The sequence below is a fragment of the Arvicanthis niloticus genome, chromosome 1, assembly GCF_011762505.2.
Source record: "Arvicanthis niloticus isolate mArvNil1 chromosome 1, mArvNil1.pat.X, whole genome shotgun sequence".
Lineage (NCBI taxonomy): Eukaryota > Metazoa > Chordata > Mammalia > Rodentia > Muridae > Arvicanthis > Arvicanthis niloticus.
The window spans coordinates 86,874,431-86,891,799 of NC_047658.1; the positions used below are offsets into that span (position 1 = coordinate 86,874,431).

Genomic DNA, 17,369 nt, shown 5'->3' on the forward strand with positions numbered 1-17,369 from the left:
AAGCAGGTGTAACCAGCTCTATAGCTTCAAGAAGTGTGCTAGATGGAATGATGGACCAACCATGGTGTCTTGTGGCTTCTGTGATCTGACTCCTAGTGTGTAAGCAACTAGGATGTATTACTTCGCTTGGTCTTCTTGATCCACTATCATCACATTATTTAATATAATCTCTAGAAGTCATAATTAGTAAGGAAAGTATCTGATATACCTCCAGTGTACAGGCCCCAAGTATAGAGATGTGTGTAGTTCTAGAAACTATTGTAGTGGTGGAGGGCATAGAGAAGAAGTGGGACCAGTTCCCCCTTTGAGAGTCTTCAACCTCCTCCCCACAATTACACATCCCCAGGGTGACTGTTTAGACCAGAATGGAAACACATCACATAGAATAAATGCAAGGGTCGATGTATTCAAGGTATCAGCTCTCAAGACAAGAGAAAATTTGAAAGAATCATGGGATTTGCCTCTTCCCACCCACTAACAGGACTTTACCCAGAAGTTATCAATCTGCATTACATTTCCTGGGCTGTTCACATGATTCACAGCGGGATCCAGTTCTACTGGAGAATGAATATGAGCCATTGCCAGAGGGAAGAACTTCAAGGCCAGGTGCTCAGCTGGCCTCTCAGAACAGCAGAGCCAGGAAGACAGGCAGGAAGAACATGGGCCAGGCCAGTAGGAACCCTGAAACACAAGAGATGTTGAGATTTGATGACACTTAGCAGCCAATGCCAGCTGGCCTCCTTGTCACTTGCTGCAGAAGAACCAGAAGGCAGCATAGCTCTAGATTTGGTTGGGACAACAACTGCTCTTTCAATTTTTCTTCTGAGCACACAGAAGGAGTCTTTGCAGAGAGGTAATAGCTTGAGTCTAGATTTTGTCAATGAAATAAGAATGGGAATTATAAATTTCACTTGTTGGATAGTAATAAAAGCCTCCAGCATGTTCTCTTATTTGCCAAATAATCCGGATCTGACTCACAGAACATAGTGATGTGTACCAGGAATTACCAGAGAGTAGGAGGAGTATGAGTTTCAAAGGACTAGATCAGAACTGTATCCCCTAGCACAGCGGCATAGAGGATTTAGGGTTATTGGCTATAGTTGGTGCATCACTTACAGAGACTAATAATGAAGAGGCAGAAATTAGGATTAGAATGCACCACCTATGAGGTTTGAGTATGTAGATTGGAATCTCGGGTCTACAATTACCTGGATATACGTGGACAAAACATAACATTTATTTTTTTTGCCCAAATTTCCTCATATAGGAAATGTAACCATTAACGTTACCTATTGATATATCAGGTTTCATATGGTTTAAATGAATCAATTCATATCAAGCATTTATTATAGCATTTGTGGACTGGAAAATATAGCTCAGTGGAAACCTGCTTGCATGGCAAACCTGTGGTCTTAGGTTCAATCCCCAATGCCACAAGAAAATAAAATATAAAATATGTGCCTAGAATATGGTAAGTATTGTGTAAGTGTTGATTTTGAAAACTAGACTTTGATATCTTGTGTGTGTGTGTGTGTGTGTGTGTGTGTGTGTGTGTGTTCTGCATACTATTATATGTTCAGTATTAAGGAGGGGGAAATATTGGATGGTAGTGGTTTTGTATAAGCATGTCAACCCCCTTTGACACCACTACCAAATACGGCATCTCCCCACCCCTAACAATTTAAAGTAATTTAGTTATGTCCTAAAGAGTGGGGAGGGGAAAGTGTGATCTTCAGAAACACAAATGTATGACAGAGAGTGTTTACAATGAGACATAGGTGAATGGTCAGTTAATGCTGAAGCATCAGAAGTGAATCCGAGTGACGGCAAACTATGAGAACCACAGAGCCCCCTTGTGGCAGCTTGCTCCCTCTTGTTAGAGCCATTCCCTCCACCTCTAGCAGGTGCCAACATTCTCAGCCTACCAGAGAAGAGATACAGCTCAGCAGACTGGGAAGTCACTGGTCTGATCACTGTACTAAGCTGAAGGAGTCACGGAAATGGAAGACGCTTGAGGTTGCTGACTCCAAGGTGCTTTTGCTCTGTGCTCTGTGCATGTCACACAATGAGTTTTACTTTTCTGTATACCATCAGAAGTTACCACCGAGCTGTTCTTGTCTCTGAAATATTTAGACCACCTCAAAGTTGAGGTCTTGAACATGAAAGGAACATTTTCCTGTCTATGTTTACAAATATCTCTCTTTCAGAGGGTAGAAAGAAATGTGTTTTCCATTTTGTCCAAAACACATTCTTCAATATCTCTGGCCTTAAACTCCAAGTCATCCATCAAAGCCCCATTCAGATATCTGTGCCATCTGAGCTCTCTTGACCTCCTCTGGTGTGGTTAATTAGGCCTCCGTGCACTCCTGCTCTCTCTACCTGCTTGTCACTTAGCATGCCCCTGCCTCATTTATTTAGTCAGCTGTTATTGCCTCTGCCTGTTCATTCACCCAATACTTCCTGATCCAGAGACATTTCCCCTTTAGCTCAAATATTTTCTCTAATAGTTCTTCTGATCCATGATCTCTTCCTGCTTTGACCATTAGACCATCAAACATTGTTTGGGCATATGGCCATCCAAAACAGAGTTTTTATTTCCAAGGTTCCTTGGCAGCCAGGTGTGGCCACACAGCTAGATAATAAACAATGAGATATAAATGGAGGTGTTAGGTGCCAGTTGCCGATAATGCTCATTGACTTCCTTCATGCTCCCCTGTCCTGAACTCTGGATGCTAAATTTGACCATTAATATGATGACCTCACCTGAAAGGGCGAGCTGGAAGGAGCTTGAATCTTTGATTGATCATTCGGTCATGGATTCTCTTACACATAAGATTTCACTTACGTGTTAGAGAAATAAACATCTGTCTAATTTAAGACTTTATTACTTATGGCTGTAGCTTCTATCCCACCACCCATATTTTATGGCTAATTAAACTTTTTGTTTTTGTTTTCTTTCTCATCCTGGAACACAAGCTCTCTGAGGGAAGGTACCTGTTTTGCCTTGATCAGCATCGTATTATCTATCAGTCCCTAGAGCAGTGCCCAGCACACAGTCTCACTTGGTAATCACTTGCTGGTAAGCAACAGGCTCCACTGCTGGATTACAGAACCAGTCTTGGTTTAGCCCCATTTCATTAAGCCATCGATCGTCCCCAGCACACGCCTGACACACTGAGGGGATGCATAGATGTCCAGAGGGTGGGAGGACAGAAGGAAAGAGACTTGGCAGGGTTGTGAGAAAAGTATAAGGAAGCCATGTACCTGTAGTGCTAGGAGTCCCGTTCGAGGTATTAGAAGTCTGAGCACCTGTGGGCAAGAGCAGCAGGTGAGGATCTCCTTGGTCATGCTCTGATGGCTGCTGTCATGGGGCCATAGCTGCTCCCAATCCTCCTGGATCCCAATCACCACCACCCCCCCACACATACACAAGCAATCCTCATTGTGAAGGTTTCTGTCATTTGGCAGGCACATAGTTAAGCACATTGCATAAAATTTTCCTAATGGATTTGTGAAGAACTTGCCTCTATCTCCCATTTGCCAGTGGGAAGACAGAGACTCAGGGATGCTAAGGAACTTGCTATGTTGATTTTTTTCAGATAGTAGCAAGAGCTAGAATTCCAACCCCAGATGGTGGCTACTTCCCATTGTCAACTAGAGGAGCCTAGGAGATGGTAAAGCACAGCTCCCGGGTGTGTGAGAGGGATTTTCCATGGAAGATCAACTAAAGGAGTCAAAAACTCCCTTGAATGTGTATAGTACTATTCTATACACATGGAGACTCAGGGGTGTTGAAGCAGGAAGTGTGAAAGTTCCATGAAACTCACTCCTTCTCTCTCCCTCCTCTACCCCACCCTTCCCCTTCCTGGTTGCAATAAATCGAACAGCTCTGTTCTGCCTCACCCTTCTTCTGTGACATTCTGCCTGACCAGAGGCCCATAGATTGGAGGCAAGCCACTGTGGCCTGAAACCTTTGAAACCATGAACCAAAATAGATCTTTCCTCCTTTAAGTCAATCCTTCGGCTATCCAGTCACCAAAACCAACAGCTAACAAAACCCTTGGGCTTGTTTCCAAGGTGAATGCCCATAATCCCCCCTCTTCAAATTGTCCTGTGACACCACACAGAGCTCTAAGTTGAGAGCTCAATAAGGGGACAGGACCACTCAAGGCAGAAGCTTCTTCATGGGACAGCTCAGCGTGTTCATCACAGAGGTAGGGTGGGAGCAGGGCGACCTCCTGAGGCTGCCTGGAGCAGGCAAGCTCATGATTCACATAAAACTGTTCAGCACAGACTGAAAGCGAAAATATTATTATTTGACTAGAATTAACATTACTGCATCTTAATTTATTCAAGGCAGAAAGTTCTTTCTTTTTTGATAGGAGGGGTTCTTGTCTCCTCCATTCAGGTGGTAATAAAAACCATGACCGTACTATAGTCACTTGTGTAGGATAGATGAAGACTTACAGAGCGGTTGCATAGCTAGCCCCTCTATCCTATCTCCAGAGGACCATAGCTACATCTTGGAAAGCATAGTCACCCTAAAGGGTGCTGTATAAGCTGTGGGGAAAGGCAGTGAAATAGACTCATCTGGTTTCATTCTTACTCCTGCCAGTCATCAGCAAGTGATCTTGGGTGAATCCATTAATCTTTCTAAGCCTTGAATTTTAGCCAATCAAATGGAAACAAACATGAGGGATTAAGTATTCTGATGAATGCAAGAGTTACACCTAGTTTCTTACACTTAGGCACCACCATAAATACCAAAATAGTTCCATTCCTAGAAAGACGCATTCATCAGTGATGGGTAAACCATGAAAACAGAAAAACCCAAGGCTGCTGATATTGGTAAGTTTGAAAATCTAAGATTACTTAACAGAGCTTGGCCAGCTATCCTTGCACCAAGTCTCACCCACTTACTTCTCTTAGTGATGGGTCCTAAATCCAGAACCCGAGTATAGTCGATGACTGGTTCACTGCTGCGAAGTCGACTTGCAGGGCAAGACTGTAGAGACATAGAATGCTTGTTATATCAAAATGCAAACACCTGGTCCCTATGTGCAGCATGTCATAGATAAAGGTATCTGTGGACCCATGGCCTAAGCACTTGGACATCCGATCATATGGCCTTTTTTTGATGGTGTGGTTTCTGTCAACGGTATTTAGCCATGCCTTAACACACCTGAGTTTGATTTCATTTTTATCCTCTTATATAGTTGGGACAAATGCCTTCATCTGTCTATTATAATCAAATAGTTCATGACTGGTTTTCTTTAGTCAATTATTCCTGCATTCATTTATTTATGTATGCATACAAGTATGTAAGAAGGTCAAGGGTTAACACCAACTGTCTTTCTCTATTGCTGCCCACCTTACTTTTTGATACGTGGTCTCTCAGTGATCCTGGAGCTTGTCATTTTGGTTAGACTGGTGATACAGTGAGTCCCCCAAATCCTCCTGTGTCTGCACTCCCAGGACTTGGGTTACAGACACATGCCACAATCCTACTTTTCACATGTGTTCTGGATCCTCAAACTGGAATCCTTGTGCTTGCATAGGAGGCATTTTACCACAGAGCTCAGCATACTTTGTTTTAAATATTAAAATGAACTGTAACAGCAGCAATATATAGACATGTCGAAAATACCCACGGAACATCAGCCATTCAAAACAGTATCCAGTAGGGGTGAATGCATGGGTACCAGAATCACAGCTCAGATGGGGAACATCTCAAATCTGATAATCTAGCTCTGTGTGGGGCTGTGAGTTAGGGGCTTCTCTGAGCCCTTGTTTCATCATCTGAATAGTGAGGCTTCACTTGGTCATTGGGAGAGCTCAATTAGATAAAGATGTGAGAGCTTTAATAATGTGCCTGACATAGAGAGGGGACTGAAAAGGCCTTACCATGGGCACACATAGATCCCTCATCTGAAAGCCTAAAGTCCAGAAGTCTTCAACATTTGGAAGTTTCTCAGATTTGGGAATATCCACAGTCTTTACAAATTGCTCATTTATGATAGGAAAATCTGCAATCCAACTATTCCAAAATCTGAAAATATTTGAGCTTTATTTTGGCCTTCAAAAACTTTAAGACTTTGGAACATTTTTGGATTTGAAATCTTTGAATCAATGATGCTTAACCTATAATATCATAATCATTAATAATAGACTGTTATGCCAAGGAAAGCTGATCTGCCTTCTAAAGACACGATTACTCATAAATAGGCTTTGGGGATACTCAAAGTCTGTGCATCGTTCTTTACCTGCTTCTCTTATAATCATCTACCCACCCACCTGTCTTTCCACCTCTTCAAGCATCCATCCATCCATCATCCATCCATCCATCCATCCATCCATCCATCCATCCATCCATCCATCCATCCATGCATCCATCCATCCAATCACCCATCTATTCAGCCAATTTTCTTCCTTCTTTCTTCCTCCCTCTCTTTCTTCCCTGCCTCTCCCCCTCTCTCCCTAATTCCTCCTTCCCTCTTTCCTTCCTTCCCTCCTTCCCTCCTTCCTTCCTTCCTTCCTTCCTTCCTTCCTTCCTTCCATCTATGTGTTTATCCAACCTGCTTTCCATCCATGCCTCCATCTGTAAACGCAATAAATGTATGTAGAGAGCCTACTGGGCACCAGTCTAAAGAGACACTCACTGGTTGACACTGTTGAGTAGTAGAGTCACACAGGTAAACCTCACAATGCAGGAAAACTAGGTCATAATTTCCAGCAAACATGAACATCTGCACTGAAAATCGGCTTTCCGAGGACACACCATTCTCTTGCACATTGATGGTGGAATCCTGTTGGTTTGGGCAACTAGGAAAATGAAAAGGGCAAAGGTGTAACTTCTAAGCAAACACTGGAGAATATTAAAGATCTCTCTGCCCCAGGCTCCTTCCATCATATTTTATGACATTTTTCTAGTCCATTGTTCCTCAATAAGCTTATATAGTTTAAATTTTGGGGTGCACAGCTTATGAGATGAGTCCTCATTTTTAGGTAAGTAATCCAGAGCTGGTTAATTATTATTGTTCCCAACCCCATAGTCTAGTTTATTTGTTTTTTTCACATTATTTTATAACTTTTTTCTGTATACTGAAAGTCACATACATATATACAATGGAATGTGATCATACCCTTCTTTTCCCCCCATTCCTCTATGTATCCCTTGACTGTAGAGCAGAGATAATCATGTCCATTTCATATAACTAATGTGAGCACTCAGGGGGGGCTGCTGTGGACACTCTCTCATCACAGTGCTTGGTGTACAGCTGAGCTCAAAGACAAGTATCACCCAGGACTACTAATATGATTTGAATTGTGACTTCTAGGTAGGCACTTCCTTTGTTTTTAATCATTAAATGACATCCAATCATTTCCTGTTCTATAATGTTTGTAATATCATGTTCACTTTAATCAATATAAATACATAATGTTCCATTATTACTTAATTGAGCTATGTTTCAACAGTAAACTTAATGGGAAAATTATCAAGAACACAGAAATGGAAAATGATTGGTATTTCTTTACCTAACTTGTCCAATTTAACACATTAGGCTAAAATATCAGGAATAACATTCCAGGATCAAATAGAATGCTTATAATACGTAATGCTAAATTATTTCCAAATAAAGTGAACCAATTTACACCTCTGCCAACACTGGATAATATTTTACCTAAAACTTAGGTATGACAAAAACAAACAAACAAATCCCAGAGTCTCCTGATACCTGTTTCTGATGATGAAGTACTTCACAGGGTCATTCCTGTCTTTTGAAGGGGTAGCATAGCAGTTGGTCAGCGACAGTTTGAACCTCGAGGTATCTCCACTATTCAAGAGGGCACCCACATAGAGTATAGCCTCCACTGGAAGTAACACTTCTTTTCCTTCATAAGGGTTTGTGTAGCTCTGGTCTTGGAAGAGGGCCATCTTGACAGTGAACTCTCCTGCTCCATCCACATTAACAGTCAGGGAACTGAGACAAGGAAAAGCACAAGAGAGGAGATATCAGTCTTTGACCAGAAAAGGCAAATAAATCAAGCCCTGTTCTAGTATAAAGTTATAGGAGAAAGATGAATCTCTAAATAAACTAGTTCATAATCCATTGAAACAGAACACTTATTGGCATCTAAGCACTGAACTTGACAGGCAGTTGGACCTGTCTCCAGGATTTGCACCCATCTCACCCCCTGTGACAGGTACATTAAGCTCTTACTCAAGGAACAAGTATTAGTACACAGTGCCATTTTATCACCTGGGCAACTGGGCTTGAGGTCAGCTCTTACAGGCTCACTGTTTTTAGCCTTACATCTCTTCCCTCCGCCCCACAGTCTTCAGCTGAACCCAGTTTGAACCAGATGAATGACTTTCATTTTTATATTTATGAGCATGGGCTCTAAGACACTTATAGCCTGGAAACCTTTGAACTTTGGCATTTTTAATTTGTCCCATCCTGCAATTAAGAGCTCAGGAGGCAACTGGAAGATGGGACAGGCACCCTAGATTTCTGAATGACAGTTTAGAAATTTCCCCTGGCAATTCCAGGACTATGTAAAACCCATGTCAGTAAGCTTCATTCCAGGCAGAGGTGTGGTGAAAAACAGATGCAAACAGAAGCCTGGATCCCATTCCACCCAAACTGTTGTTTCGGTCTATTTCTGCTAAGAATAGGTGCTGTTTCTTCAAAGGTAGACTGGGATTAAATTCCAAGTCTGCAAAAAAAGCCTTCCTGTCCCCTTCTGATCTCCACCCCACAGAGATTATGTATGGGACCAGTGTCCACTGACCCGAAGCACCGCATGCTTCTTCTACATTGCATTGTCTATCAATTAAGATATTAGTTTTGTGCTGCCTTTCTTCTCAAGGTGAATAGACAGTTCCTGGAGTTTTTGTTTCCTGAGCACATCTTAAGCACTTGTCCATGGTACAGTGCTTCCTCATAGTGAATGTCTTCACTATTCACAAGTGCCTCGATCATGCTGAATGTTCTTAGCTATAATTCAGAAATGAATAATTTAGGGAGTGGAGGCTCTTGAAGCAGGTTGGTAACACTGTGTGGACATCATAGATTGTGTGTGTGAACAATGTCAGAGCTACATGTCAAAGATCAAAGATCAAGACAATACCTTACAATGGGCCGGAGTGCAGTTGCGAGGCTGATGTTCATGTCCAGTGGGTAGGCACACTGGAAGTTGACGTTGACGAAGAAGTCCCTGATAATGAAATCGATGCCCAAGGAGAGGGTGTTTTTGTAGATGGCATGGGTCCCATTGTTCTTTGATACAAAACAAAAACACCACATGCATTTATTATGCAGATTGTGTAGGTATATCTTGAATTTAGATCTGTCTGATTCTACAGTCAGTGTACCCAGCCATGGAACCCCATTGAATTCTGGCCTCCAGGGAGTAAGAGTTTCTCTTCCGCCTGTCATATTAGCCCAGAGTATGGGAAACCCAGAGTAAACACTAGAAAATGAATGACTGATCCTGTGGAAAAGTCAGGGGCTGATGTTCTTGTTCTTCCCTCACTGCCCTTAATTAAGATCATCATAATCAGAACCAACTCTATAAAGCTCAAATGCCAAACCCAGCCTGAGCTCCTTAACATGGACCAGAGTGTGTAAATTCACATAGCCCTGGAGGCCCAAAGAGGATAAGACATTTGCCTAAGATCTCACAGTTAGGAAGATGTTCCCATTAGCACAGATCCTATCCTAGTAGCGATGGTGTGAATAGCACTTACCTCCAGGATGTTCCCACAGTCATTAGCCACAACAGGGCTGGTCATGGACACCCAGTTGTTGGGCTCATCTTGCATGATACCTCTGCAGTTCCGGTCATTGAGGAAGGCAACGATCTCCTCCTTGAAACCCATACCTCCCAGCAAACACTTGTCCAGCTTCACCTTGATCTCCTTAGCTCCACAGTCCAGAAGAGGCTGCAAACTAGTGTCTAGGAAGCCAAGAGTGAGGTCAGTGGAGTGGACAGAGTACTAGAAACAATGAGGGGCATCTACGTTCTCTGCCTTGTAGCACATCCATCGTGCCCATCGAGTTGCTGAATAGACTAGATGAGGTCTGGGACCCCAATAGAAATCACACTCAGACTGATAAAGAGGCCTCTGGTCCAAGACTTCTAAGCATCTGAGGTACAGGTGTGGCTTAGCTGCTGTTGGGGAAACAAAATAGTCCTCCTGTATTCCAGACTAAACCAAAGCCAGATGCCCACACCACAGCCACTTAATGCTACGATATTCCAACAGCTGATCTGGAAGCTTGGTCTGGCCCCACCCCCTCTCCTCCTTGCAAACCCACTGGCTTCATAATAAGGGGCCCAAATAACTCTCAAGATTTCCCCAATGTCTGTTCTATGGCCCCTGACACTGGTTCCTGCTCTTTTTCTGACCCCCCAAGCCTCATTCCTCTTGCCCCGCCTACTCAGCTCTAGGAGCTGCTCACCAGAAACATTGAGGTCCTGTCTACAGACACAGGTCCAGTTGTTATTTTGGAGTATACATTCCTCCTCAGGACGACAAGTAATCTCACAACCTTTTACAGGGGGTTCTAGAGGGAAGGAATGGAGAGAAAGGATTAGGATGTAGAACAGAGTGGGCCTGAGTCCTCTCAAGCTAAGGCTCTCATTACATCAGAACCTTTCTAGACATATGAGATACTTGCCAGAAGAGCCATGGCCACAATTCATACTTCCCAACTCCCAAACCCAGCAGAGGGAGTAACATCTCTGAAACTGCCAGGCAAGCCAAGGACTATGCTAACTACTTTCCATGCTTTGCTTCATTTCACCTCTGTGGTAGAAATGTGTAACTGGGCAGAATGATTAAGTCCTTGGTTGTCAGCATTACAGGGCCTGGGTTTCAGTCCAGCTCTTCTCATTCCAGCTCTGTGATACAGGGACAGCTGAGTGACCTTTCTGTGTCCCAGACCCTAATAGGAATGACTACATGGATCCTATTTCCTGGACCAAGTAGGGAGTTTTGGTGCTCTGGAATAATTAAAGCAAAATGGTAGTGTGCACACTGTGGGCAGTGGACTGTAGGCAGTGGGAGCTGTTGGCTTTACCCTTTGTTTCAGATCAGAAAGCAGTTTCTAAGAGGAGTACAATTTGAGACAAGTAACATTTGAATGAGCTTGGGTTCTTCATAGTGTGTGTGTGTGTGTGTGTGTGTGTGTGTGTGTGTGTGTGTGTGTTTCTATGTGTGCTTATGTATGTGTTTCTAAGTGTGCATCTGTATGTGTGTGTCTGTGTGTGTTTATGTGTGTGTCTCTGTATGTTTCTATGTGGGTCTGTATGTGTGTGTATGTCTCTCTCTCTCTCTCTCTCTCTCTCTCTCTCTCTCTCTCTCTCTCTCTCTGTGTGTGTGTGTGTGTGTGCATCTGTGCTGTATACATATGTGTAGGTATGAGCACTCGTGTTTCCACAGAGGCTAGAGGAGGGTGTTAGATGTCCTGTTCAGTCACTCTTCACCTTGTTCCCTTAAGACAAGGTCTCTCGTTGAACCTAGGTCCAGTGCCCTGTCTCTGGTTTCCACAGTCTTGTGGTAGCAGGCGTGCCTTGCCATGTTCAGCTTTTTACATGGGTGCTGGGGATTTAAACTACTGTATCCACACTTTCACAGCAAGCACTTTTACCTGCTGAGCCTTCTAGCTACCCCAATACTATGTAATATTCATTTACAAGCCAGGCTATCTCACACTCAAATGTAAATTTCAGGCTAGTACCTGGCGGGTCCCAAATTACATTTCCATGTGTATCCCTGCCAGGATCCCAGTGGTGGTTGCTTTGTTCAGTCTCCTCCTGACTGTCTCTCTGGCTACACTGAGTCCTGGGCACTAAAGTTCACCCTTCCCTGAAGCTGCTGCTTACCTGTGCAGTATCTCAGACTGCATTCTGGGGTGCCCTGTAACTTGTATACATAATATTCTCCTGATTCTCCTGAACAAGTCTTCACCTGAACCTCAGAACTCCAGAAGCAACAATTTTCATTCCAGTTGGCACAGGCTGTGTGGCTGACAATGCCATCTCCAAGGATGGGGTGAGGTCCATTCAGCCACATGGGAGCTAAGGTGTGGCACCGGTACACATCCACACAGGTCTCTGGCATCTTCACTCCTCCATCACCCACAAAGCGGTACCAGCCATGCAGATGACTATCACACTCCTCTGATGACTCCGTGTTCTCTGTGCTTCTGGTGGGATCATTCAGGATGGTATGATTCTGGCAGGGGTCAAAGCAGTTTCCAGAGTCAGGGGATCCACAGTCTAAGTCTGGATTGGGGCTGTTTCTGGGGCTTCCATAACCTGAGAAGAACAGAGAGCGTGTGGGTTTATTGAGAAACTCCACAGTCCTGGGGCTTCTTATCCCTTCTCCATTTTGCTTTGAATGTCCTAATGATTCCAGTGAGGCCAATAGGTACACATTGCAATAAATTAACCAAACATTGTCACTCAGGAAGCAGAAGTATATCCTGGCCACCACCTTGCACAATCCTCACTGCCCCTCCCAGGGTTACAAAGAGCTTCTCTATGGGCCACTGGCAAGACATAGTGTATGTCCTGCTCAACCATTGTTTGTTCTGCTCATAAATGTAATACAAGGCTCCCTGAGAAAATCCTTAGTCATTAGTAAAGTGAATTAAACAGCAATAAATGTTGGCATGTTGCTTAATTTGGCAAAAATAAAAGTCTTAAAATAAATGTCTTAAGATAAAAGTTGTCCTAAGTTGATCTTAGTGATCACAAATTTGTTGTATAGCCCTTAGAATTTTCCCATGTATGTGTGAACATAAACACACGCACACGCACACACACACACACACACAGAGAGAGAGAGAGAGAGAGAGAGAGAGAGAGAGAGAGAGAGAGAGAGAGAGAGAAAGCACAGTTTTTTAACGTATTATAAAAATCAACATTGTTCCCTTTCAGTAGGTATCATTACAATGCATCATGTCAGTCATTCCCAATCTTAGTGTTATTGGTATATTATTGGTTGAGTTATTCATTATTGTGCAGGTGTCATCAAAATAGAATCAAAGAACCCTTGGCCTCTACCCACCTTCTGAAGACTCCAAGCATCTTGAATGGTTTCTGAAGGCCAAGATTATCTCCACTGAAAACCACTCACCTAACAGGACCATTTGTGTTTTAGGGGAGGGTGAGCTATGATGTGTGAAGAGACAGAGAAACGATGAAGGGGATGATCAGATGCTTGAAGAATCACGTGTTAGAGAATTTTAAAAGGAAGGAAAAGGCTGTTTTTCAGCCTTGCTCATATATGTGTTTGTTCTAAGGAGAGGAAATTGTGGTCCTTGTTATTCTTGGATCATTTCCCACACACCCTGTGCTTTCCCACGGGAGGAAGAGCTCAGTTCTCTCCCCACCCTCCCATCACAGGGCTCACATTTGCACCTTTAGCTTAGCTGGGAACCTTTTCTCTAACTGTCTGGGTTGCTCCCATTTGCAGATCCTGGAGCTGAACATGGCGATATATCATTTAATCCCAGTATTCTGGAGGCCAAGACCAGAGGATAGAGAGCCAGCAACACACACACACACACACACACACACACACACACACACACACACCACACACGAGAGAGAGAGAGAGAGAGAGAGAGAGAGAGAGAGAGAGAGAGAGAGAGAGACAGGGACAGGGAGAGGATCTTTGGAAGATAGAGAGATATTGTTAAACCTAGCACCTCTTTTTTTTTTTTTTTTTTTACAGATGTACAACTTGATAAAGAAGGGGAACCCCGTAGCAGAAGGATCTCCCTCAGCTTTCAGTCTGTGCTCTCTAATCACCTCCTGAAGGGGCTGCACGAACTAAGGTTCCTGGCTCCCCTGCCCTTTCAGGCTCTGAGAGATTTATGACTGCCTTGCTCTCTAGTCTTTTTTTCCAATTCTCTGTTCCTGGAACCAACCGAGCAGCCTTTTCTCCCACCTTCTTCTGCTCTCTCCCTAGGTCTCCTTGAGCATCTGAGATTCCTGGTGAGCAGACACTCACCTTGATGTGTTGTAGATGGGGATACCAGTGTCAGAACGCAGGAGGCTGCAGCCAGCCACAGCAGGTCACAACCCACCATCCTTTTCATAAAGTGAGGCTTGCAGGTTACTCTGCAACCTTCAGATTCTTCATAAATCTATAGAAAAGGAAAGGTTCACATCAGATCAAGCTAACAGACCTTTTGCCCCAGGGTAAGGTTGAAACTCATATTGGTTCAGCACCTATCATGTGACTCTGTTTGCTTCAAGTCCCTTTCATAATTTGTCTCACTTGGGTCCCTGAACAACTCCATAGGAAGGTACCATTATGATTCCCATTTTGTTGGTGAAGAAGTTTTATTTTAAGAGTACATAACCCAAACAATATTTATGTAGCTGCTTCTCTGCAAATATGGGCATTCCATGGCCAACATATGGTAACAGGTCCAGGTTCTCAGAACCCAGACTGTTGGCATGACATGCAGAAATGAAGTGGGAAGGAATAGGGACTTTCCAAGGAGAGATCTACAGCAAGCTATCAAAAGGTGGGTCAGTGCTGCAGAATGTCCAAGAGCAGTATTTGCAAAGTTCCTGCGCAGGTGGCAGTAGACACTTCCTGGAAATTGAAGGCAAGAATTCTAGTGATTATTGGTACCTAGGGAAGAGAGTTCTATCTATCTTGATTATATGCATCAGGTTCTGCTAAAAATCCTCTGGAATTTTACAAGTGTAGCACTGTGTTAGATTGAATTCTAAGCCCCTTCCTCTCTTTACAGAAGAGGACATACACTGGGCTTCCCAGTTTAAAAAGAATTACACAATGAAATAATTAATGAAGGAATAAACAAGCAAAGAAGTAAACAAGCAATAGAAAGACAAAAATGTCTGCTTACTTCACTAACATTTACCCTTCTGTGCCCTGAAAGGGGATCTCTGGGTGATTTCTTGCAGCCTTTACAAGACGTAAATTGGAGCTAGAAACCTGTTTCTGATGGAGTATCATAAGTATATTACTAGAGAACAGACAGAGGAGCACCCAGAACTGTGCTTTCAGAGTTGCCAACCCAAGTGGACACCTATCCAGCAGGTGACTTGGACTATGAACTGACTGATCTGAGGAACAATTGACAATGGTTAAGGTTCAGAGTCACTTCTGGGTTCAGAAAGTTTGTAGTTGGCCCTAGCAAACCCAGTACATGAAAAGGGTGAAACTCACCTGCAAAGGAGAATAAATCTTTCTGGGCTTAGGAGCAGAACTTACCATAAAAGAAGAACTCAGAACTTCCTTCCTCCTCTGCCCAGTGTGGGAACATAACCTGCTGCCTGCTTCCTTTATACTGACACTCCCCACCCATGTGGCTCTTCATGATTGGTGCTGAGGAAGGACTGGCACTAAGTTCCCAGGCACCAGGACTTGATGAACACGGGTAAGATAAGCCATAGACCATCAAGGGTAGTGAAAGAAGGGCTTTTGTGCCACCGGCATGGAAACTCTTCCAGAAGGTGCTGTTTCACACGAATGTTTCTCTGCAAGCAACTGCAATATGTACTTAAGGTTGGCTACACCAGGCACAGTCAATACCCTGCAATCATTATTTTCTCACATCGGATTCTTCAGTAAACCCACAAAGCCAATGTCATGTCCATTCCTACAGAGCAAACACTAATAAGAAGGAAGTAAAATGCCCAAAACAAAGTAGACAGAAACCAAATGGGCTTATTTGCTCAATAGATATCCAATTCAATTCCTGCTCCTGGCTAATTGCATTAGAACACTCCTGCTTGATTCACCTGGGGCCAGGGGATGTGCGGAAAAGAAGGGAGGAAGTCTGAGAGCTCCCCATTCTTAGCACACAGAGTTTACCCAATTTTCGATGGAATGTTTAGAAAGGGTGAATTTCTGAATGATGTCCAAGGCTTTCAAACAAAATCAACTCTAGGATAGCCTCTCCTCTGAGTCTTTAAAACAAGCAGACTAACCTAGGCACTGGCCAGCATAGAAATGCGAGAACTGCTTTAAAGGTTTGCTCAGATTCTGTCCCTTCCCCAAGACTTCCAATATCTAACCCCATTGTCCCCTATGCACTCAACGTTGTGTCTCCTTTTTCTTCTGAGGCCAATTTCTATTGCTCAAATATTCTTGGAAGTGTGAATCTCTCCTGGGGTATTGTTGATTTGCCTAGGGCTCCACTCTCACCCACAATGGTCTCTCCCTCTCCCAGACAATATTACCGAGACATGTTCTCAACTGACATTCCTCTTCCTTGGTAACTCACACTAGCTTGTAGCAAGCTGACAGAAAACTAAGCAGAACAGAGTACTCCAGTCCATCATGGGAAAGATCATAGTACGGAGTTTAGTCCATGGAAGTGGGAGCCTGTGGCAGAGTTTGTTCACATCACGCAAGACCAGGAAGTAGAGAGCAAGACAGGAAGTGAGCTCAGGCCTAATCTTAAAAGGTCTGCCCTCAAGTGATCTACTTCTACCAACTGCACTCCATCTCTTAGAGACTCAGATAATACCACCATCTGGGAAGAAGTGGTATACCATCTGATAATACCACATAGTGGGAAGGGGCACTTGTGAAGACCATTTCAGATTGAAACTCTCCTGAGCTTCATAGCCAGTCCCCAGATTCTGCTTGGCTTCACTTCCTGGGTTCAGACAGTTGAGGGTCCCCGAAACTCAACAGCTTCCAATCTGAACTCATCACCTCCATGACTCCCCTCTTGTTGCTATGTCTACCATCCACCTTGGTCAGTGGTATCACTGCTGCACAGTCTTCCAAGCTGGAGGCCTGACTCTCTCCTTTCCTCCTCAGGCCTTAATTCCAGGAAGTTTTATACCTCGACTTCCTACATTTCAAATGTCTTGAATGCCCTCTTCATTTTAATTTCACCAATCCAAGTTTAGGTCACCATTGTGTGAGAGGGTGACGTTGGTGTTGGCTATGGGTCTCAATGCTTTCGTTCTGGTCCCCTTGTTTCTGAAGTTTTTCCTGTAGCCAGTGTTATCCTTTGCTCCCAAAATTCCATGCCCCAGGGATCTGAGCGTTTGCACACTTCCTACTTCTTCTCTTGCTTCACCGTACCAGCTCTGCTTCAAGCCAATGCCAGATTCTCTGGACTCATTCTCATCCCCAAAATGGTTTACAATCTTTCCCTTGTCCAGATTGCCTCAGGTTTACCACCTCTGCCAGGAAGCCCTTCCTAACCTACATTCTGTCTGGCCCTCTGTGCTGTCCCCAGGCTGCTCTAGAACAACTCAAATCACATTCGCTTGCCTGATAACTAATCTGTTCATTGAGTCTTCAGGCATTTTGTGAACAGGGATTTTGATCTTCTCTGAGAAAGCATTTGTTT

At 43.7% G+C, this 17,369-nt stretch overlaps 1 protein-coding gene across 2 annotated transcripts; it reads right to left on the minus strand.

Annotated features, from left to right (window-relative positions):
- Window positions 1–386: 386 nt before the first annotated feature.
- Window positions 387–15,400, minus strand: Gp2 (glycoprotein 2). Of its 2 annotated transcripts, XM_034509643.2 has the most exons (11): window positions 15,269–15,400; window positions 14,030–14,165; window positions 11,893–12,327; window positions 10,467–10,571; window positions 9,752–9,960; window positions 9,133–9,281; window positions 7,737–7,982; window positions 6,660–6,822; window positions 4,921–5,005; window positions 3,265–3,309; window positions 387–681 (listed from the first exon to the last, which is right to left on the minus strand). In XM_034509643.2, exons 1-11 carry the CDS (start codon window positions 15,269–15,271, stop codon window positions 623–625), a joined length of 1,635 nt encoding a protein of 544 aa, XP_034365534.1. In that variant the 5' UTR covers window positions 15,272–15,400; the 3' UTR covers window positions 387–622. The 2 variants fall into 2 exon arrangements, with proteins under 2 accessions (XP_034365534.1, XP_076797852.1); XM_076941737.1 differs by lacking the exon at window positions 15,269–15,400.
- Window positions 15,401–17,369: the final 1,969 nt, after the last annotated feature.